Raw genomic sequence first — 23,613 nt, 5'->3', positions numbered from 1 at the left:
GAGAGAGAGAGAGAGAGAGAGAGAGAGAGAGAGAGAGAGAGAGAGAGAGAGAGAGAGAGAATGCCAGCACACACACAGCGCCAGTGACCCGGGGAAAAACAAATATCTTTACCCAGATAGCGCTTTTTTTATTATACACTGCGCCAAATTATGTGCCCCCCACCTCCCTTGTTTCAAACCCTCTTTCACAGTGTTCAGCAGGGGGAGAGTCCGGGGAGCTTCCTCTCAGCGGTGTGCTGTGGAGAAAATGGCGCTGGTGAGTGCTGAGGATCAAGCCCCGCCCCCTCAGCGGCAGGCTTCGGTCCCGCTAAAATCTTTCAAAACTGGCGGGGATATATATATATATATATATATATATATATATATATATATATATATATATATATATATATATTTACTATATATCTATATTTCAGCCAGATCGGAGGTTTAATTGCTGCCCAGGGCGCTGCCGCACCCCCCCCCCCCCCCCTCCTGTGCCCTGCACCCTTACAGTGCCTGCTGTGTGTGTGTGTTGTGTGGAAGCAATTGCGCGCAGCGTTACCTCAGTGAAGAACCAAAGTCTTCTGCCGCCTCTGAAGTCTTCTGCCGCCTCTGAAGTCTTCTATCTTCACATACTCACCCGGCTTCTAACTTCCGGCTCTGTGAGGACGGCGGCGCGGCTTCGGGACGAACGGCGAGGGTGAGACCTGCGTTCCGACTCCCTCTGGAGCTAATGGTGTCCAGTAGCCTAAGAAGCAGTGCCTAGCATTTAAGTAGGTCTGCTTCTCTCCCCTCAGTCCCACGATGCAGGGAGCCTGTTGCCAGCAGGCTCCCTGAAAATAAAAAACCTAACTAAAATACTTTCTTTCAGGAGACTCAGGAGAGCTCCCTGTAATGCACCCAGTCTCCTCTGGGCACAGTATCAAACTGAGGTCTGGAGGAGGGGCATAGAGGGAGGAGCCAGTGCACACCCATACCTAAAGTTCTTTTTAAGTGCCCATGTCTCCTGCAGAGCCCGTCTATCCCCATGGTCCTTACGGAGTCCCCAGCATCCTCTACGGACGTAAGATAAATTATATAATAGACAGATATTGAAAATAAAGCAATTACAATTGAAGACAAATTATAAATATCACTTAAGTTACTGGAGGTCCTGCAACATCAAGACACATTAACAGTCCATGTTTTAAGGATAACCATACGAGAGCCCGGATGACCTCAGTTATTTTTACTTAAACATTTGTGCTCAAGCACGATTATACTTAAAAACTGGACTGTTAAGTATTAAACACTGGGTTACGCTATTCCAGATGTCACATTTTACAGAGGCTGTACTAATATATTGTTCAACTTAGGAGAAATGGCACACAAGTTAGATATATAGCTAGTACAATGATTTACTGCAGGCTAATTGATCCACTGGGGGCTATCAAATTTTCGAAATAGGCAGCCAGACACAGACACTTATTGATGAATTTTTCCAGGACCCACTGAGCTTTTGGGAAGGGAGGTGGGGGGGGGGGGGGGGGCGAGAAATAGCCAAGGTAAGTGCCCTGTTTTTGCAACTGCAAAAAACACAGATTTGAGAACTTATCCCGTAATACTGTGTGTGTTCTCTTCAGAGAACATTCTTCAGGGGGGGGGGGGGGGGGGGGGTGAAGAATTGTTACAATTGAATCTTCCAAATAAAACCTCATGCAAAAGAATTGTGGTAAATGTCTTCACTGAATCCCCACAATATGCTCTCAGGGCTTCTACATCCCACTCTATGAGAGCTCATGCCTCTCAGCATAATGGTACATACGTTCCTTCACAGTGTGTTACTAGCGATAGTAAGCATGCACCTGATAAGGACACAATTCCCAGGTGTTTACTATTCATCTGGAGCTTAATGCTGGGTACACACTGCCAGATATATCAACCGTTCAATTGAAGAGGCAATATATTGTGGGCACGTCGGCAGGTGTGTACCTCAGATATGTCTGAACAACGTCGTTTACAGACATATTGCTTCAGCCCACAGCACAGCCAATATTTCGGTGCATGGTGCTGTATGTACAGGCGGTCGTACACTTGCTGCAGAGGCCATGGTGAAGGACATCACAAACAGACAGACATGTAAAATGCCTGCCTAGTTGCGACGTCAGACAATCCATCGGACAGACGATCGGTAAGTGTGTATGCACTTACTGATTGTCAGATTGGCCAGTCTGCCGACCTATCTGTTGGTTTTGTGTAAACCCAGCATAAGTCTGCAGAGACACAGATTTATAAAATGGCAAAGTAACAAAAGCAACAGCAAGCCTGAGTTGTCTCAGTTGTAGCAGCTCTTTATGATAATCAGTGTGAACCACAGGAATGAGAGACAACTAATCCACAACTATCATCAGTTCCTTCCACTGAAAGTATTAGTAGGGACAGAGGTATAAAAAGGTTAAAGCTGTACTACAACCTTAGTGATCAATCTTACTAAACTCCTTCCTATCCTTACTGGAGCTCTGGGGGCTGCTCCAAGCAGCTCGTTTGCAAGTTAATTTTGGACCCCCAGAATTCTTTTTACCCCACAACAAAAATTACGATAAAGTGCAGTCATCACTACAGCTAGCAATCATAATAACAGGCTGCAAGATGCTCGTGCATTATTTCTGTACCTTTTTTCAAGAAAAGTCTTGCCATTTACATAATTCTTCCCCATTGCTGTAGCTTTCCATGCAAAATACGCACCCTGAAGAAAGAAAAATAAATAAAAAATATTTGGTTACAGAACAAAGCTGCAAGCTACCAGCATGGGAGTACCAAAAGCACTTAAATTAGGTCACCACGTTCATATTAATTCAAACTTAGTTGCCTGCACATACCCTCATGTAACTTTTATAAAATACAGTTCCGCACTGGACACAACTGAATCCAGAGTAAATGTGTCATAACTCTTCAAGCACATGAGCCTCATAATTTAAAACATGGATTTAAAAGAGAAAATATATTTAGTTGTATCCAAAATATAACATTACTAGCTCTATAGGATTTTTTTTTTTTTTTTTTTTTTTTTTTTAACATATTCAATGGCCACCTTAAGTACAGCTGCACGTTAATGCAAATATCTAATCACCCAATCATGTCAGCAAATCAATACAGAAAATCATGTAGTCATTAGGAGATATATAGGCTCAGTTGTTATTCAGACCAAACAGCAGAATGGGGAAGAAATGTGAGCTAAGTGACTGGCAGTGGACCGATTCTTGGTGCATAATAGGGCAATTTGAGAATCTCACAAAATGCTGGTCTCCTGGTATTTTCACACACGGGGTATGCAATTAAGTCCGATCATTTCGGAGCTAACAAATTTGCCCCAATGAGTATTCTATTAGGGCCATTTTGGAGGCATTTTCGCCAATGCCTTTTCCCAAGTGAAAATGCATTGGCAAAAAAATGCCTCAAAATCAGCGAAAATAGCCAGCGTTTGACGGAAAACACGTGGATTCACCAATCCACATGTTTTCTGCCCCATTTTTCGCCTAGGGGAAAATCCTGCCCTACTATTTTAGGTCCTAAAAACAGCAAAAAACTCAGTTTTTTTACCCCCCCCCCCCCCCAGGTCTCTAGAGCACACAAATAATGGTGCACAGGTAGTTGCAGTCCCATGGACAAAATGTCAGTAAATAAGCTGACATGAAGACAGTAACTGAAATAACCATGTGTTACAATTATGGGATGCATAAAACATCTAGAAACGCACAACATATTGACCTTGAAGTGGATGGGCTACAGCTAGGGTTGCCACCTCTCCCTGATTTCCTGGATTCTCCAGGATTTGGTGGCAACCCTCCAGGAGGCTTTTCCCTTCAAACAGATGCCTGGATTCTCCAGGAATAAGGGGACCCTGGGAGCACCAGCAGTGTTCCTTGGCATCCGGGGAACTCCGTGAACTACAGTGACTGTCTTGCGAGATGATGACATCAAATCTTGCGAGACTGTGTTCAGAGCAGACGGAGCCGAAGCTGCCATCGTCCGCTCTTCCTCAGCATTTCCCCGGGCTGCGGTGGTGAAGTTACGCCGGCACGGCTCATGCGAGAAGAGCAACGAGAGCCGACAGGCATGTCACACATTTATGATATAATGAGCGTGCATGAAACAAATAGGGGCTCAAGTTATATATAGATATATGTATATTTTGTAATCACTAACAGACACCTTTTAGTAGTGCATTTGTTTGTTGAAGCTTGATATTGATTAGGTTGTGTGCAACACTTACACTTCCATGGGTCTTCCCTCTTTCACACAATCTAGTTTTAAGGCACCAAATGCCTGTACTTTATCCAAGTGGCGACTATTATATTCCTATTTATATAAATACACTTTCATTTATATTGTTTGTTCGTAAAATATTTTATAAATATGGTACATCATTTTATTTATATGAACATTGCTTGGTGCCGCAGGGGGTGGGGGGGGATGGATCTCCAGGAATCGATGATGCATGAGGTGGCAACCCTAGCTACAGCAGCAGGAAACCATAATTGATCATTCCACGTCAGTTCAACCAGGTGTGTAATACGGTATGTGGATGGTAAGTCAACAGTACTTAAATTAACCATCAATAGGTCGACATGAACAAAAGGTTGACATTGTTAAAAGGTCGATATCGCAATGGCCGACATCAGTTTTACCCGCCAAAAAAGTTTTATTTTTTTTAAACTTTTTCAAACTTTACCATCCACGTGGACTGATTGGGAATAGTAACCCGTGCCAAGCGCATCGGTAGTGGAGCGAGGCACCTTGCCCGCAAGGGGACACAGTGCAGTAATTGGGTTTCTTAGTCACGTCGAAAAAGAAAAAAAAGAAAAAAACTCATATCAACCTTTCCCTTGTGTCAACATTCTTCCCACGTCGACCTTGTCTATATCAACCAATAATGGTCCACCTATTGATTGTCGACCTTATCCAGGTCAACCCATTGATCCATAACCAACCAATACTCATTTTAGATTTTTAGTAAATTTTTTCACTTGAGAGGATGTCAAAAAAAACTATTTCTGCCAAATATCTATAGCTGGCAGTAATGTGGAGGTGCTACCTACTGAGACTTGTACTTCTACAGAAAAGAGGGGGTGTTGTAGGTGCACTGTCTCTAGCATTACTGATATCATACAGCTTAGCATATAATAAATAGTGGAGTTTAGTTATGTATTGATCAATAACACCTTTTCTCACCTATTCCTTAATCCTTCTCACTACTCAATCATTCCTTCTGATGCCCTGGGGTCGCTTGGGGGGGGTGGGGGGGGGGCGTGCCCTAGGTTTGAACCCCTATAGTGAAGGTACCGCAGTTACTAAACTCCACTATTTATTATATGCTAAGCTGTATGACATCAGTAATGCTAGAGACAGTGCACCTACAACAGCCTCTTTTCTATCTGACCATTAATTTCCGAAATATTTATTTTTAAATGTATTCAATTATTTACTAATTGTGACTTATTGATTCCAGTTTATTTGAAGTATCACAGGTGTTTATTAAGGAATCACCAAGAAATTTGAACCCCTAAGGTAATTTTTCCCCTCAAACCCAAACCAAATCACTTTATCTGCCTTATGTTCCACGTTACAGCAAAAAAGTAGCTTTGTTTTGTTCCTTCTATTTATGTCCTCTGTGTAGCGGAAGTGCCTACTATCCAAGGAAGTACTGGAGGGCAGTACACACTGTCTGACACTAATGAAATTTACAGACAGTTACAACATGTTCCAAAACAAAAGGAAAATAATGATTGATGATTGAATTTGTTACGTTTAGGTTTTAAATTTCATGGTTTCTTGTGTAAATTACACATGCAGTACAACAGTAATCGACCTACTTAATTATTTTCTCTCCCCACTATGAAGAGTACCATGCTGAATTTATTTTTTATTTTTTTTGGTACAAATGTTGATTAAACCTAGCATTTTTAATGCCGTTCCAAAAGCTTCCATTTTTGCCGTATCTCAAAAGGTAAAGCAGATAAAGTAATTTGGTTTGGATATTTGAATTTGGGAGGAAAAAAGTTACGTTAGGGGTAAAAATGGCATGATTATTTCTTAACAGACACCCGTGATACTTCAAATAAACTGTAATAAATAAGTAGTGATTAGTAAATACTATTGTAGATTGACAAATCAATAATTCAGAAACTAAAACAGTTGAGATGTCTGGCAGAAATTGTTTCTGACATCTTATTTAAAAAAAAAAAAAAACACGTGGAAAAAGCGGAGATCAGAGGTAGACATTTCCACTTTTTTTTTTTTTTTGTTTGTTTTTTTTTAAAGGGGGAATCTGACGTGGAATGACCCCGCTGGGTTCTGCTCCCATCATCTAACAAACAGGAAGGGGAGACTTCAGTGGGAGCAGGGTCACCAAAATTTGACACCTGAAGATTGGATAAAATGTTGACAGGTTTGAATATGCACAAAACAGCACTAACTTTAGTAGCAGTCACCAGGCTTTTACAACCAGGTCTCTAATGTATCCCCTTATTTTTTTATCCAGATATTATACTCCACAATGTTGCACTGTTTATTATATGTGAATTATATTTAGTACCCAGAATGCTAGGGGTACCATGCTCGCAATCTATGAAAATAATTGACCATGTCTATCCCTCAACAGCAGAGCTCCTCGCAGCAACTTCAGGAAAAGATCCATGGTGACCTAGTCTGTGTGTGATACAAAAAGGACCCAACAGCAGGAATAATTTCCAGTTTTCCAGTTAACAGAAATTTATGCATAATGGATTCCCTAAACACATTCCTTATTGTGATTAGCATATTTTTTTAGTGCTTATTGTGCTCTTGGAATTTGGTTTATATTTTATATAGTTACAGAAGTGTTAAATCTTTTCATATATTTAATGAACATGGGGGTTCTAATAAAAGAGAGTAGAGAAAACACTTTGTCAATAACCCTCCATATTTGTTTTGTATTTAGAACAGTAAAGCTAGGTTCATTCCAGCATTATCTGTAGTATGTAGGCAAAGGTCACAGAAAATAGGATTTTGGTTACCTACCGGTAAATCCTTTTCTCGTAGTCCGTAGAGAATGCTGGGGTCCACATTAGTACCATGGGGTATAGACAGGTTCACCAGGAGCCATTGGCACTTTAAGAGTTTGAGAGTGTGGGCTGGCTCCTCCCTCTATGCCCCTCCTACCAGTCTCAGTCTAGAAACTGTGCCCGTGGAGACAGACATCTTCGAGAGAAGGATTTTACACGGATTGTGGAGAGATTCACACCAGCTCACACATACAAGGCACATCAAGCTAACTAGCTTGAAATGCAGCAACCGCTGAAACATTACTTACCAAGTAACAATGCAGTACTCAACTAACAAAGTTGTACTGAACCAGATAACAATTGCAGGAAAACGAAGTGCTGGGCAGGCGCCCAGCATCCTCTACGGACTACGGGAAAAGGATTTACTGGTAGGTAATTAAAATCCTATTTTCTCTTACGTCCCAGAGGATGCTGGGGTCCACATTAGTACCATGGGGATGTACCAAAGCTCCCAGAACGGGAGGGAGAGCGCGGAGGCTCCTGCAGAACTGATTGACTGAACTTCAGATCAGAGGCCAAAAGTATCGAACTTGTAGAACTTTCGACCCACACCAAGTTGCAGCTCGGCAAAGTTGTAACGCCGAGACACCACAGGCAGCCGCCCAGGAAGAACCCACTTTACGAGTAAAGTGGGCCTGTCAAAGTCGAAAAATATCATAATGCATATGCCTTGTACTAACCCCATGCACATGCCCGCTGCACGTGCACTCGCTCTGCCGTGCGTGCGCATATCCGCACTTTGCGTAACGGAGCTTTCACGGCCATGCGCCTTGGTGCGTGGTATGCGCATTTACGGTAGAGTTTGTGAACGTGTAGCGTGTTATTAGAACATTGCATATTTAACCCAAATAGCGTATATTGTAGATATAGTTCCCCTAGACCATGTCAGCGAGTATTATTAGTTTAAACAGTTCCTGGACAAAGGGATTCGCCTTTGCATGATAGGAAGGGTCAGATAAAGGTTGGAAGGTGATGTCTAGTATCCAGCTGTAGGGTATTTTGAGGGTAACATTCCGGTGTTAGAGAAAGATCGCTTGTTCCTGCGTATAGTTATGTACAAAAGTAGATTATGAACATTAACTGTATTTACTGTAAATTACATATGCGGTGGGAATCCAGAGGATACCACCCACAAGAGCAGTTGGGGAAAGACATCGCCCACCCTTTCAAATCCACCTATGACCTTTACTGTAATGTAGAGACATGTCCCTGTGTCCAATGAACAATGAGATTACAGTGACCATTGTATTGTGTATGCATGTTGTGTATAAAAAGACCATTGTTGCCTGGCCGGTCAGAAGACTCTGAACGCTATCTACCTGATGAGCAGAGGACCGGATTCGGGTTGCGCTTGCGAATATTCTCACGTACGTACATTCTCTGTAGCCATTATTCTGTTTAGATTTACTTGTTAGCCTGTAGTGTATAAATTGTATTGTTTTTATCTTTTGGAATCAATCCACGGTGGCCTTAGAACCCTGTGGTTTCAACTACAAACCAGTGTGGTGTTTTCACTTTCCTGCATGGGCTTTAAAGTAGTTTAACCTGTTTAAGGTGTATAAGCATTGTTAAGGTGTACGCACTGCGAGTACTTTGTATCGCCAGCGCTACTTAAAGGTTTAAAGGTATTACATCATTACAGTACTTCACTGGTAAGGGTTTTAAGTGTAAGCATATCATTACATTGTATCGTTAACAAGGTTTAAAGGTTTTCAATTGTGTGTGCGCTCGCTGTGTGTACTCCGTACACTCAGCGCGGCGTGTGTACGCCAAGTGCGTACCACGTGCAGGACTCTGTACGCAAATAGCGTACAAAGTGCGTAGCACGTGCACGTAGTCTAGCGCCATAGCGGCTCAACGGTAATTGTGTACTCAGGGGTATAGCTTTGCGGTCTAAGATAATACCGACATTATCAGGACTTAACAGACGTAGAACATGGCAAGCCTGCCGTAGAATACACACGCTGGATAGTGAACCTGATCCAGCGAGAGATCTGCTTCTTAGCAGACGGACACCCAATTTTCTTGGGATCATACAGGACAAAGAGTCCGATCTCCTGTGACGAGCAGTTCTCTTCACATAGATTTTCAGAGCCCTTACAACATCCAAGGACTTTGATGAAATTGAGGAGTCAGTAGCCACTGGCACCACAATAGGTTGGTTGATATGAAATGCCGACACAACCTTCGGAAGAAACTGCTGACGTGTCCGGAGCTCAGCTCCATCATCGTGGAAGATCAAGTATGGGCTTTTACAGGACAAAGCCCCCAACTCCGACACACATCTAGCAGAAGCTAAGGCCAACAACGTGACCGCCTTCCACGTAAGAAATTTTACCTCAACCTCCTGTAGAGGCTCAAACCAGTCCGATTGGAGGAACTGCAACACCACGTTAAGGTCCCAAGTCACCGTAGGCGGTACAAAGGGAGGTTGGATGTGCAGAACTCCCTTCAAAAAGGTCTGAACCTCAGGGAGGGCAGCCAATTGTTTCTGGAAGAAAATGGATAGGGCCGAAATCTGGACCTTCACAGATCCCAACTTCAGGCCCATATCCACACCTGCTTGTAGGAAGAGGAGAAACTGTCCCAGTTGAAACTCCACTGCAGGAAATTTCTTGGACTCACACCAAGATACATATTTTTTCCAAATTCAGTGGTTATGTTTAGACGTTACTCCTTTCCAAGCCTGTATCAGGGCAGGAATAACCTTGTTAGGAATGCCCTTCCGAGCTAGTATCGGGCGTTCAACCTCCATGCAGTCAAACGTAGCCGCGGTAAGTCTTGATAGGCGAACGGCCCCTGCTGCGGCAGGTCCTCACGAAGAGGAAGAGGCCTCGGCTCTTCTTGCAGTAGATCCAGAAGATCCACGTACCAAGCCCTTTTTGGCCAGTCTGGAGCAATGAGGATCGCTTGAACCCTTGTTCTCCTTATGAGCTTAAGAACTATTGGGATGAGTGGAAGTGGAGGAAACACGTACACCGACTGGAACACCCACGGAGTCACTAGGGCGTCCACCGCCACTGCTTGCGGGTCCCTCGACCTGGAACAATACCGCTGAAGCTTCTTGTTGAGACGAGAGGCCATCATGTCGATCTGGGGTACGCCCCAAAGATCTGTTACCTCCTTGAATACCTCCGGATGGAGACACCACTCCCCCCTGGATGGAGATAGTGTCTGCTGAGGAAGTCTGCTTCCCAGTTGTCTACTCCTGGAATGAAGACTGCCGACAGCGCCAATGCGTGCTTTTCTGCCCAGAGGAAGATTCTTGTTACCTCTGCCATTGCAGCTCTGCTCCTCGTTCCGCCCTGTCGGTTTATGTAAGCCACTGTTGTCACATTGTCCAACTGCACTTGAATGGCCCGATTTCTCAGAAGATGGGCCGCTTGGAGGAGACAGTTGTGGACGGCTCTTAGTTCCAGAATGTTTATCGGCAAGCAGGCCTGCTTCCAGACTTGACCACCTTCCTTGGAAGGTTTCCCCTTGAGTGACTGCGCCCCAGCCCCAGAGACTTGCATCCGTGGTTAGAAGGATCCAGTCCTGAATCCCGAACCTTCAGCCCTCCAGAAGGTGAGGTAATTGCAGCCACCAGAGGAGTGAAATCCTGGCCTTCCGCGACAGACGCATTCTCTGGTGCATGTGTAGATGAGATCCCGACCACTTGTCCAGGAGATCCAGTTGGAAGGACAGAGCATGAAACCTCCCGTACTGCAGAGCCTCGTAAGAGGCCACCATCTTCCCCAGAAGGCGAACGCACTGATGAACTGACACCCGGGCTGGCTTCAGGACATCCCGGACCATCGTTTGAATCACCAAAGCCTTTTCCTCGGGGAGAAACACCCTCTGCACCTCTGTATCGAGGATCATTCCCAGAAAGGACAACCTCCTGGTTGGTTCCAAATGTGACTTTGGAAGATTCAGGATCCAACCATGTTCCCTGAGAAGCTGGATCGTGAGAGCTATTGACCGAAACAGCTTCTCCTTGGACGATGCCTTTATCAGCAGATCGTCCAGATACAGAATTATGTTCACCCCCTGCCTGTGGAGGAGAACCATAATTTCCATCATCACCTTGGTGAATACCCTCGGTGCTGCGGAGAGACTGAATGGGAGGGCCTGGAACTGAAAGTGACAGTCCAACAGTACAAATCGAAGATAAGCTTGATGTGGCAGCCAAATCGGAATGTGGAGGTACACATCCTTGATATCCAGGGATACTAGGAATTCTCCCTCCTCCAGACCTGATATCACTGCCCTTAGAGACTCCATTTTGAATTTGAACTCCCTCAGAAAGGGGTTTAGTGATTTTAAGTTCAGAATGGGCCTGACCAAACCATCTGGTTTCGGTACCAAGAAAAAAAATGTTCAAATAGTGACCTTTGTTTTGCATGTGAGGTGGTACTGGCACAATGACTTGTGCCTCCACCAACTTCTGGACGGCTTCTTGCAGGACAGTCCTGTCTGCCAGCAGAGCTGGCAAGCCTGATCTGAAAAATCGGTGAGGAGGGAGATTTTGAAATTCCAACCTGTACCCCTGGGACACAATATCTTGCAACCAGGGTCCAGGCTGGAGGACATCCAGACATGATTGAAATGTCAGAGTCTCGCTCCCACCGGCCCCACCTCCGGGGCGTGCAGTGAACTGTCATGCGGAGGACTTTGGTGTACCTGAAGCATGTTTCTGTTCCTGGGTTTCTTGGACTTTGGCCGACCTCCCCGAAAGAAGGTGTTGGACTGCTTGGCCTTTCTGGGCTTGGTAGACCGAAAGGGCTCTGATGTAACTGGAGAAAAGGGTTTCTTCGGAGCAGGTGTAGCTGAGGGAAGAAAGGGTGACTTACCAGTCGTAGCCGTGGAGATCCACGCATCCAACGCTTCCCCAAAGAGCCTGACCTGTGTAGGGTAGGGTCTCCACACTTCTCCTGGATTCCGCGTCGGCAGACCACTGGCGCAACCACAGTCCTCGACGAGCTGACACCGACATGGAAGAAATTCCCGCAGCCATGGAACCCAGGTCTTTCATGGATTCTACCAGAAATCCTGCCGAATCCTGAATGTTACGTAAAAACAATTCAACATCACATTTCTCCATAGTATCCAAGTCCTCAAGTAACGTGCCTGACCACTTTACTATAGCTTTTGCAATCCAAGCACTGGCAATAGTGGGACGTAGTATTGCCCCAGAAGCCATGTACATGGATTTGATCATATTATCAATTTTACGATCAGCCGGCTCTTTCAAGGCGGTAGATCCTGGAACAGGTAAACCACCTTTTTTGAGAGTCTGGATACTGACGTGTCAACAATAGGCTGGTTTTTTCCATTTTTTTCCTATCCTCTACCGGGAAAGGAAACGCTACCAGAACCCTTTTAGGCATCTGGAATTTATCCGGGTTTTCCAAAGCCTTTTCAAAAATAGCCTTTAGTTCCTTTGACGCAGGGAAGGTTAGCAAGGCTTTCTTATTTTCAGTGAAGTAAGCCTCCTCAACCTGCTCGAGTTTGTGTCAGCAATATTGAACACATCCCTATTAGCCTCTATCATCAACTGTACCCCTTTTGCAAGAGATGCTGCCCCCCGCAACACATCCCCGTCTGCAGAATCAGAACTGGTATCTGTATCATCCTGCATGATCTGTGCAAAAGCACGTTTATGTGAATATACAGCGGGGAGTCCTGATGTACCAGAACTGGGCAAGACTGCCATAGAGTTCTGTAAAGCCTGAGTTGCAGATTCATTTTGTGCAACCCTATTTGAAAACATACGATTTGATAGAGGATAACCATTCAGGCTCCCTTGCTGGAATCTGTGCTAAACCAGTGCAATCCTGATTACATGGAATGGGATCATCCTGAGAGGACATATCCTCTGCAGCATATGACACAGAGTCCCTGGACATTGCTTAATGGAGACCACAGACACTCCACACCCACACACACACAGGGGAGGACAGATAGTTTCACCCCCAAGAATGGCAAGAGAGACACAGAGATTGGAGACAACCCACACACACAGCGCTTTTAATATAAAGGGAGACCCCCTATAAGCACTGACTGTGCACCTTAATAGGTTACACATTTTGGAGCCTCCCCCCCCCCCCCCCCCCCTCTTCTACAGCCCCCTGGTACCATGATAGATAGCTGGAGTTGCTGTGGAGGGACTTGCTCTTCACTGACAGCGTTGTGCAGGCAGGAAAATGGCGCTGAACGCTGCTGGGACCGCTGAGAAGCTCCGCCCCCAAAATGGTGCCATCTTCCCGCTCTTCATAGGATTATACTGGCCTGAAGATTTATGCTGGCTGAGATCCGGGGACCCCGACAGGCTGTGTGACCAGTGTAGGCGCTGGCTCAGGGCGCCCCTTACAGCGCCGCACTATGTACCGCTGAGCCTCCGGAGCGCAGTTAATACTGCGCTCCTATCCTGCTGCTGCCATCTTCACACCAGCCCCCCGCTTGTTAGGGGGGTCGGTGACTCACTCGCCAGAAATCTTCAGCTCTGTAAGTGGGTGGCAGCATGCTGCTGAGGTGAGCGATCCCCTTTAGTGGGGAACGATCTATCTCCTCAGGAGAACAGTGTCCTGTCAGCGGAGATAGTGGCTCAGACCCCACAGGGCGGACACTATTCCCCCCCCCCCCCTAGTCCCACGAAGCAGGGAGGTTGTTGCAAGCAGCCTCCCTGTAAAATAATAAACTCTAAAAATAAACTTTACTAGAGAAACTCTGGAGAGCTCCCCTAGCTGTGACCGGCTATCCGGGCACATTTTCTAAACAGAGTCTGGTAGGCGGGGCATAGAGGGAGGAGCCAGCCCACACTCTCAAACTCTTAAAGTGCCACTGGATTCTGGTGGACTCGTCTATACCCAATGGTACTAATGTGGACCCCAGCATCCTCTAAGACTTGAGACATGTAAGTTTACTCTTCCAAAAAGATTGTGTTAGTCCAGGTATTTATTCATATGATCTCTCTATGATAGATGGGCATCACTCACCTTGTTGAACCCATGTTTGCTGTTGCCACTTTCTATCTTTGCAACTCCCTAGATCTCTTAACGGGTTTGGGATGGAATCCCAGCGGCCGGTATCCTGGAGATCAGAATACCAACACAGGGATCCCGAAGCGGGGGGAGTGATCGAAAGCCACTTGTGGGCTCTATAGGTGTCTTGAACACCCATGAGCGGGAATAGCCCTGGTGCCGCTGTCGGCATTCTCGGTAGTCCGGATCCCGGTGTCTGTATCCTCAACGCCGGAATACTGACTACATCCCCTCTTAACAGTTCTCTTGCGTACGCATAGATCAGTAACTTAGCTGGGTCCTGCTTACACACAATGAAGTTAATAAATTATGTTTCCTTATGGGGTTGAAGTGGTAACTGTGCACCGATACTGCTTTTCCCCATGTATTACTGCGGCAATGTGTGGCAAGTGACAGGGGCGTTATGCACCCCAGTCATTATCGGTGCTGCTAGCTTTAAGACAAAGAGCCCATGTGTGGGGCAGACACCTGTAGCTATCAATTTTGACAGCTGCAGGTGTTGATGCCCTATTGACAACCACTGTAGTGCCATCTCCAGGCTGCACACAGGAGATTTCGTGATAGTAGCGACATATTGCGCATGCCCAGTGGTGCGGGACGGGGGTTAGACAACGCATCAGCACTAGGCTGATGCACTGGCAGGGATTGCCGGAGGAGGAAACGCTCTTACAAACTAGATAATACATCTTGTCGCTAGAGCTTCCTGCTTCGTCTCGGTAAAGATCAGTACCAGTATCATAGATCACCCCCAATGTATATCACCAGCAGAGATACAGTACTTAAAACAGCTTTCATAGTGGTTCATTGAAGCAGCTCTGACGCTCACAAATTTGCTATAAACGCAAAGCTTTGGAAGAATGAGAGAACCAGCTTCATTTCACATTGTATAATAATCAATTTATTTTAACAGTTCTCAAATCTAAAAAGCTGAAAACACTAGCTATAGTCATGTAAACTTGAATAGGCAATGTTTTGTATTTGTTAACGCTTTTGTTATAGTTGTGAACTTGAACTTTGTACAGCAAACAAGTGTAAGATGTTTGGAATTTCACACTAGTGCAGATTAATCAACTATCTCTACTTCCCTGGTCGGAAAACACAAGTTATCAGATCAACCAACTCACTTTGCAAAAAAATGGTATTAAGCAGCAGTTGAATGATCAAAGAGAAATAAAACAATGTATTTCATGAGACCAGGGTTAGCGGTGGGCTTCTTTTTAAAAACCTCCCAATTTGAGGTATAGAAAACGTATGGTACAGTACTCAGAATTCTTGTTACTTACAGAAGGATCAGATTGGAATAAATATGGTCGCTCTTCATCCCAGCCTGCAATTAATAACGAGACTCCAAATGGCCGTACACCACTGAGAATTGAGAACAATAATTACTGACACATTCAGTTAAACAAGGAACCATAAACTTCGTAATTCATGGATTCTAGAAAATTGTACATTGTATAAATCAATAATTTCAGACACATCTAAAAGGATAATTGTTGTTATGCATACATGGATGCAGATTAGTATTCATTTGGGGTGTAACATTCCACTCAACCCAGTTAGTTCCGAACAGTATGACACACTAAACTAAGTAATACAATGTTTGCCGTAATCCACTGCACAGGAGTACCCCAAACGTCTGCCATGGTTCGATGATGCCCTCCTAAAATCTTGCCTGTTCAGGTTTTTTTTTTTTCCCCCCATTTCAAGGGGCGGGAGGCATTCCTTTTGCCGGTTGTGGGGATCCCAGCTGTCAGGATACAGACACCAGAATCCTGACACCTGGTGAAATTTCGGCGGTCGGAATCCCCACTCAGGTGGTGGTCCACGCCACCACCCGATGGGGAATAACCCTGTGGCGACCAAAGGCCCAAAGCGTGGCAAGCCCACGAGGGGACACACTGCGCTCGCCCGAATTCCAACGTCGATCTCATACTGAATCCCAAGGGGCACATGGAGGGCATAGCAGGACTGCGATCAACGTCAGGAGGTTCCATGGACTGGGTGGATTGCAGAACACAAGGAGAGCAATATTCTGTGCTAATGTTTAACTTATGCAAGTCCATAATAGATGAAAATTCAGCTCCGTAGAAGGAGCTTTTAACCACTTAACTGGCAATTATTTTCCCCTCAAAAAAACCAAACAACTCAGAAATAATATATAATAATAACAACAACGGATGTTTTATCACAGATAACTGGATACTGCCCAATGTTTCCTTATAATGGAAATTTTACTAAGAGGGTCAAATCTCACTTGTACTTTATTACAGTGCACAAATAGAATTGGTGAACTTACCCAGACTGTGTATATTCCTGCATGACAGACGCCACTCGTTGTACTAGCTGTGCTGTTGGGATGGGCTCCTGATATACAAGGAAATACTGCTGGGCTAGTTTTCGAGCCCGCCGAACAAGTACTCTACAAAGCAAAAATTCAAATAGATAGAGCTATATAGAAGTGACAATGCAAGCACAAGTAAACTAGTCCCAAATGCCAAGTTTTTCTATATTATGTCTTACACAGTTGTGGCTGGTTTAAACCAAATGTTTTTTTAATAAAAAAAATACTCTTTATAATGCTGGTAGTACAAGCACGGCGCTGTGACTAAAAAATAAAATAAAAGGTGTTGTTTTTATTTAAAATGTTTAATGCCAGTGACATGGTATGCACGGAAATCTTCTGGGCTAGCCAGCACTGGCTACCCCAGAAGATTTTTGTGCATACTACCTCCTGATTTTCTGGGGACAGCCGTGCAGCGTGCACAGCACCCAGGAATCAGCATTCTCCATTATGTTTAGCCCACCACCCGGACTACTATTGGCAGGGGGGCGGGCTTAGCTGAAAAATGGCTTATGCTGATTCCCGGGTGTGGCGAGCGCCAGGCGATATGTTCGTCCTGCGCCTTCCCCTCCCCGCTCTCATGCCAATTTAAAAACACCCCCACAAGGTGTTTTTAAATTGAAAACTCACTACTGAAGGGGTTAAACAAAAACAAAGAAAAAGTGTGTGTGTGTGTGTGTGTGGGGGGGGGTCATAAAAGCTGTTGTCGTCCCCCAACCCTCTTACGGTTGAAACTGTGTGCACTTACTTACAGGGGTGCCTTGGGTTGATCAAGGACCAATTCAAATTAATTATATATGTTCAATATAATAGGCAAAACCAGTGTTGGTGGCTGCCAATCATAATATGTTGACAAATAAGCAAATATTGTCCCTCACTACACAATTGAACCTTACAAAAATTACAGTCACAAATTGTGTAGAACACTGAAAGTGGCAATTATTTATCATATCCAAGAGTGGCAAAAGTGACGAAGGAACACTTACAGCAACACTCATATCATGTTTGTCTTGCAAAACTATTATCCTCTCAGGAGCTGGTTCAGGATAGTTTATGTGCAAATTGTTTTGCTTTTCAGCAGAACAAAAGGCAGATCCCTGTACACCATCAGGTACAGATAGATCCGCCTTGGGCTATGTTTGCACAGACCTTGTCCAGTATAGCTGAACGGATAATTCCTACAGCTTCTGTACCAGGAATGGGGTACCCATACATGCCGCTCCCTACCTACGGTGTACCATTTCCCCCCAGCAGCTTCTCAAATGAAACAAGCTGATAAACCGATGGTAAGTAAATCTTCACCTTCACAGACTACACATGACGATTCATCGGATGATGAAAGCTCTATTTACTCTACTTCGGTATATGAAGCGGAGGAAGGTGGTCTCAGCTCAGTGGATATAGCTGAATTAGAGCAATGAAGGTCATTCTATCCTTAGAAGATTCAGCAGAGCCTGTGTTAAAAACCAAGGCACCTTGTTTAAACGTCCCAAGACAGTTATGACTGAGTTTCCAGGGTCAGACCAGCCGACGGAAATCATAGAAGAGGCTTGGCCAACACCCAACAAAATATATAGAATTCCCAAAAAAATGGGACTCCAATTATCCTTTTCCAGCCGGGGACAGTTTAAAAAGGGAGGTAGCTCCTAAAGTAGATACGCATGTGATTAGATTAGTGCGAAAATCTATATTGCCTTTGCCATCAATATCCTTAAATGATGTCATGGATAGGAGAGTGGATGGTTTTCTAAAAACAATATTTTCCCTGTCTGGAGCAGTCATAAGGCCAGCCATGGCTTCAGCTTGGATAGCAAAGGCAGTGGCTGCCTGGGCTGATGCATTGGAAAGTGATTTTTCATCAGCTTCTAGAGAGCAAAAATCTTATATAGCCCATATTAAACAAGCGGTAGTATTCTTGGAAGAAGCTGCATTAGATATGGGTACTATTGTTTCTAGGGCAGGCATGTCCTAACTGCGGTCCACCAGCTGTTGAGAAACTACACATCCCAGCATGCCCTGAAACAGCTTAGGATTCTCGGACAGCAAACCTGTGCCAGGGCATGCTGGGATATATAGTTTCACAACAGCTGGAGGGCCACAGTTTGGGCATGCCTGTTCTAGGGCATCAGCCTCAACAATAGCTGCTCGCAGTGCAGTTTGGTTACGTACGTGGAAAGCGGATTCAGAATCCAAGGAGGTTTTGGAATCTTCCTTTTTCTGGAAATATTCTGTTTGGTAAAGAATTGACAGATATTCTGGAGTCAGAAGCAGACTCCAAGAAGGTCAAGTTTCCTTCCACATATAACCCCAAAACCTAGGGATCCGGTTTTCCGGCCCTTTCGGTTTCAAGGAAAACCAAAGGGGAAAAAAGTGATTGTAAGCACCACAATACAATAAGTTTGGTAAATCAAAAAAGCACTGGGCTACCAGAGGGCCAGCTTCCAAACCAGAAGATAAGCCATCAGCCTGATGGTGCGGGCCTCCACCTGGCGGATCCCAGGGTGGGGGGCCAACTTTTTCAGTTTGCACCCATCTACAACAGATGCCTGGGTGCAAGAAGCGGAATCTCTAGGTTATGTTTTTGCCTTCAAGAAGCATCCTCCTCGAAGGTTCTAATGCATCAGCCCGTCTCGGGTAGAGACAAAGGCCAGGGCTTTGCAAGAAGCAGTTCAGAAATTGCTTTAGTCAGGAGTAGTCATTCCAGTACCCCCGGCACAACAGGGACAGAGGTTTTACTCCAACCTATTTTTGGTTTAGAAGCCAAATGGATCATTTCGGTCTATTTTCAATCTCAAAATGCTAAACAAATATATTTGGGTACCGAGGTTACACATGGAGATCCATAGTTTTGGCCATGGTACCAGGGGATTATATGGTATCCCTGGATATTCAGGATGCTTACCAACATTTTCATATAGCACTGTTACATCAGTGTTCTCAGGTTCGCTATCCTCCAGCAGCATTTCCAGTTCCAGGCCCTACCCTTTGGGTTAGCTACAGCCCCCAGAGTATTTACCAAGATTATGGTGGTTACAGCAGCTTATCTCTGCAAGCAGGGGATAAGAATTTTTCCATACCTAAACGACCTTTTTATCCTGGCACAAGCACAGGAATTACTCCTGTGCCATCTCCAACAGACAATAACATGTCTGCAGAGGCACGGGTGGCTCAAAAATTGGGCACAATCATCTCTGGTGCAGTCACAACGGATGACTCACTTGGGGGCTGTACTGGATTCAGGTCTGCAAAAAAATAAGATTTTACTCACCGGTAAATCTATTTCTCATAGTCCGTAGTGGATGCTGGGGACTCCGTAAGGACCATGGGGAATAGCGGCTCCGCAGGAGACTGGGCACAGCTAAGAAAGAATTAGGACTACCTGGTGTGCACTGGCTCCTCCCACTATGACCCTCCTCCAGACTTCAGTAAGGATACTGTGCCCGGAAGAGTTGACACAATAAGGAAAGGATTTTGAATCCCGGGTAAGACTCATACCAGCCACACCAATCACACCGTATAACTCGTGATATTATACCCAGTTAACAGTATGAACATAACAGAGCCTCTCAACAGATGGCTCAACCATAACCCTTTTAGTTAACAATAACTATATACAAGTATTGCAGACAGTCCGCACTTGGGACGGGCGCCCAGTATCCACTACGGACTACGAGAAATAGATTTACCGGTGAGTAAAATCTTATTTTCTCTAACGTCCTAGTGGATGCTGGGGACTCCGTAAGGACCATGGGGATTATACCAAAGCTCCCAAACGGGCGGGAGAGTGCGGATGACTCTGCAGCACCGAATGAGAGAACTCAAGGTCCTCCTCAGCCAGGGTATCAATTTTGTAGAATTTTGCAAACGTGTTTGCCCCTGACCAAGTAGCAGCTCGGCAAAGTTGTAAAGCCGAGACCCCTCGGGCAGCCGCCCAAGAAGAGCCCACTTTCCTCGTGGAATGGGCTTTTACAGATTTAGGCTGCGGCAGGCCAGCCACAGAATGCGCAAGCTGAATTGTGCTACAAATCCAGCGAGCAATAGTCTGCTTTGAAGCAGGAGCACCCATCTTGTTTGGTGCATACAGGATAAACAGCGAGTCAGTCTTCCTGACTCCAGCCGTCCTGGAAACATAATTTTCAAGGCCCTGACTACGTCCAGTAACTTGGAGTCCTCCAAGTCCCTAGTAGCCGCAGGCACCACGATAGGTTGGTTCAAGTGAAAAGCTGATACCACCTTAGGAAGAAACTGGGGACTAGTCCTCAATTCTGCCCTATCCATATGGAAAATCCAATAGGGGCTTTTGCATGACAAAGCCGCCAATTTTGCCACCCGCCTTGCCGAAGCCAAGGCCAAAAGCATGACCACTTTCCACGTGAGATATTTTAAATTCACGGTTTTGAGTGGCTCAAACCAATGTGACTTTAGGAAACCCAACACCACGCTGAGGTCCCACGGTGCCACTGGAGGCACAAAAGGAGGCTGAATATGCAGCACTCCCTTGACAAATGTCTGAACTTCAGGCAGTGAAGCCAGTTCCATTATGGAAGAAAATCGATAGAGCCGAAATCTGGACTTTAATGGAACCCAATTGTAGGCCCATAGTCCCCTCTGACTGTAAGAAGTGCAGAAATCGACCTAGCTGAAATTTCTCCTTTGGGGCCTTCCTGGCCTCACAGTACGCAACATATTTCCGCCATATGCGGTGATAATGGTTAGCGTTCACTTCTTTCCTAGCTTTAAATAGCGTAGGGATAACTTCGTCCGGAATTCCCTTTTCCTTCAGGATCCGGCGTTCAACCGCCATGCCGTCAACGCAGCCGCGGTACGTCTTGAAACAGACAGGCCCCTGCTGCAGCAGGTCCTGTCTGAGCGGCAGAGGCCATAGGTCCTCTGAGATCATTTCTTGGAGTTCTGGTTACCAAGCTCTTCTTGGCCAACCCGGAACAATGAGTATAGTTCCTACTCCTCTCCTTCTTATTATTCTCATTACCCTGGGTAAGAGAGGCAGAGAAGGGAACACATACACCGACTGGTACACCCACGGTGTTACCAGAGCGTCCACAGCTATCGCCTGAGGGTCCTTGACCTGGCGCAATATCTTTGTAACTTTTAGTTGAGGCGGGACGCCATCATGTCCACCTGTGGCCTTTCCCAACGGTGTACAATCATTTGGAAGACTTCTGGATGAAGTCCCCACTCTCCCGGGTGGAGGTCGTGTCTTCTGAGAAAGTCTGCTTCTCAGTTGTCCACTCCGGGAATGAACACTGCTGACAGTGCTAACACATGATTTTCCGCCCATCGGAGAATCCTTGTGGCTGCTGCCATCGCCATCCTGCTTCTTGTGCCGCCCTGTCGTGTACATGAGCGACCGCCGTGATGTTGTCTGACTGGATCAGCACCGGCCGGTGTTGAAGCAGGGGTCTAGCCTGACTTAGGGCATTGTAAATGGCCCTTAGTTCCAGAATATTTATGTGTAGGGAAGTCTCCTGACTTTTCCATAGCCTTGGAAGTTTCTTCCCTGTGTGACTGCCCCCCAGCCTCGAAGGCTGGCATCCGTGGTCACCAGGACCCAGTCCTGTATGCCGAATCTGCGGCCCCCTAGAAGATGAGCACTCTGCAGCCACCACAACAACGACACCCTGGCCCTTGGAGACAGGGTTATCCGCCGATGCATCTGAAGATGCGACCCGGACCACATGTCCAACAGATCCCACTGGAAAATCCTTGAATGGGACCTGGCGAATGGAATTTCTTCGTAAGAAGCTACCATCCTTCCCAGGGCTCGCGTGCATTGATGCACCGACACCTGTATACGTATTAGGAGGTCTCTGTCTAGAGACGACAACTCCTTGGACTTCTCCTCTGGGAGAAAATCTTTTTATCCTGTTCTGTGTCCAGAACCATACTCAGGAACAGTAGACGCGTCGTAGGAACCAGCTGCGACTTTGGAATATTCAGAATTCCGCCGTGCAGTTGTAGCACTTCCCGAGATAGTGCTACTCCGCCGAACAACTGCTCCCTGGACCTCGCCTTTATAAGGAGATCGTCCAAGTACGGGATAATTATTTCGGCCATTACCTTGGTAAATACCTCGGTGCCGGGGACAGACCAACGGTAACGTCTGGAATTGGTAATGACAATCCTGTACCACAATTTTGAGGTACTCCTGGTGAAAAGGGTAAATAGGGACATGCAGGTAAGCATCCTTGATGTCCAGTGATACCCTCCAGGCTTGCAATAATCGCCCTGAGCGATTCCATTTCGAACTTGAACCTTCGTATATAAGTGTTCAAGGCTTTCAATTTTAGAATGGGTCTCACCGAACAGTCTGGTTTTGGTACCACAACATTTTGGAATAGTAACCCCGGCCTTGTTGAAGGAGGTGTACCTAGATTTCACCTGCTGGAAGTGCAGCTTGTGAATTGCCGCCAGTACTACCTTTCTCCGAGGGCAGCAGGCAAGGCTGAGGTGAGGTAACGGCGAGGGGGAGTCGCCTCGAACTCCAGCCTGTATCCCTGTGATACTATTTGCAGAACCTAGGGATCCACCTGTGGGCAAACCCACTGGTCCCTGAAGTTCCCGAGACGCGCCCCTACCGCACCTGTCTCCATGTGCCTTTTATAGGCAGCATCACCTGTCCACTGCCGGGTTTCTAATACCCTCCTGGCAGAATGGACATTGCATTAATTCTGGATGCCAGCCGGCAAATATCCCTCTGTGCATCCTTTATATATAAGACAACGTCTTTAATATGCTCTATGTTAGCAAACTATTTTCCCTGTCTTAGAGTATTAATATTATCTGACAGGGTATCAGACCACGCTGCAGCAGCACTATTTATGCTGAGGCGATTGCAGGTTATCAGCAGGCTCCCTCAAGGTGGCCGTACCCTAAGACGGCAGTGCCACCTTTTTTGACAAACGTGTGAGCGCCTTATCCACCCTAAGGGATATCTCCCAACGTGACCTATCCTCTGGCGGAAAAGGGTACGCCATCAGTAACTTTTTAGAAATTACCAGTTTCTTATTGGGGGAACCCACGCTACTTTACACACTTCATTCATTCATTCATCTGATGGGGGAACAAAACACTGGCTGCTTTTTCTCCCCAAAAATAAAACCCCTTTTATGTGGTACTTGGGTTCATGTCAGAAAAGCGTAACACATTTTTTATTGCCGAG

General features: G+C 45.6%; 1 protein-coding gene across 1 annotated transcript in view; it reads right to left on the bottom strand.

The window, feature by feature from the left end:
* Positions 1–23,613, bottom strand: part of PSMA2 (proteasome 20S subunit alpha 2) — a 77,614-nt gene that overhangs the window by 5,160 nt on the left and 48,841 nt on the right. The window contains exons 4-6 of the mRNA XM_063922477.1: positions 16,389–16,511; positions 15,373–15,454; positions 2,634–2,707 (exon numbers count right to left, since the gene is read on the bottom strand). Of these exons, the coding sequence (XP_063778547.1) occupies positions 2,634–2,707; positions 15,373–15,454; positions 16,389–16,511 (279 nt within the window). The remainder of the gene's footprint in view (positions 1–2,633; positions 2,708–15,372; positions 15,455–16,388; positions 16,512–23,613) is intronic.

Source organism: Pseudophryne corroboree, chromosome 5 (genome assembly GCF_028390025.1).
Source record: "Pseudophryne corroboree isolate aPseCor3 chromosome 5, aPseCor3.hap2, whole genome shotgun sequence".
NCBI classification, from domain to species: Eukaryota; Metazoa; Chordata; class Amphibia; order Anura; family Myobatrachidae; genus Pseudophryne; species Pseudophryne corroboree.
Note: the sequence above shows the minus strand (reverse complement) of the source record. Positions and strands in the feature narration are given on the sequence as shown.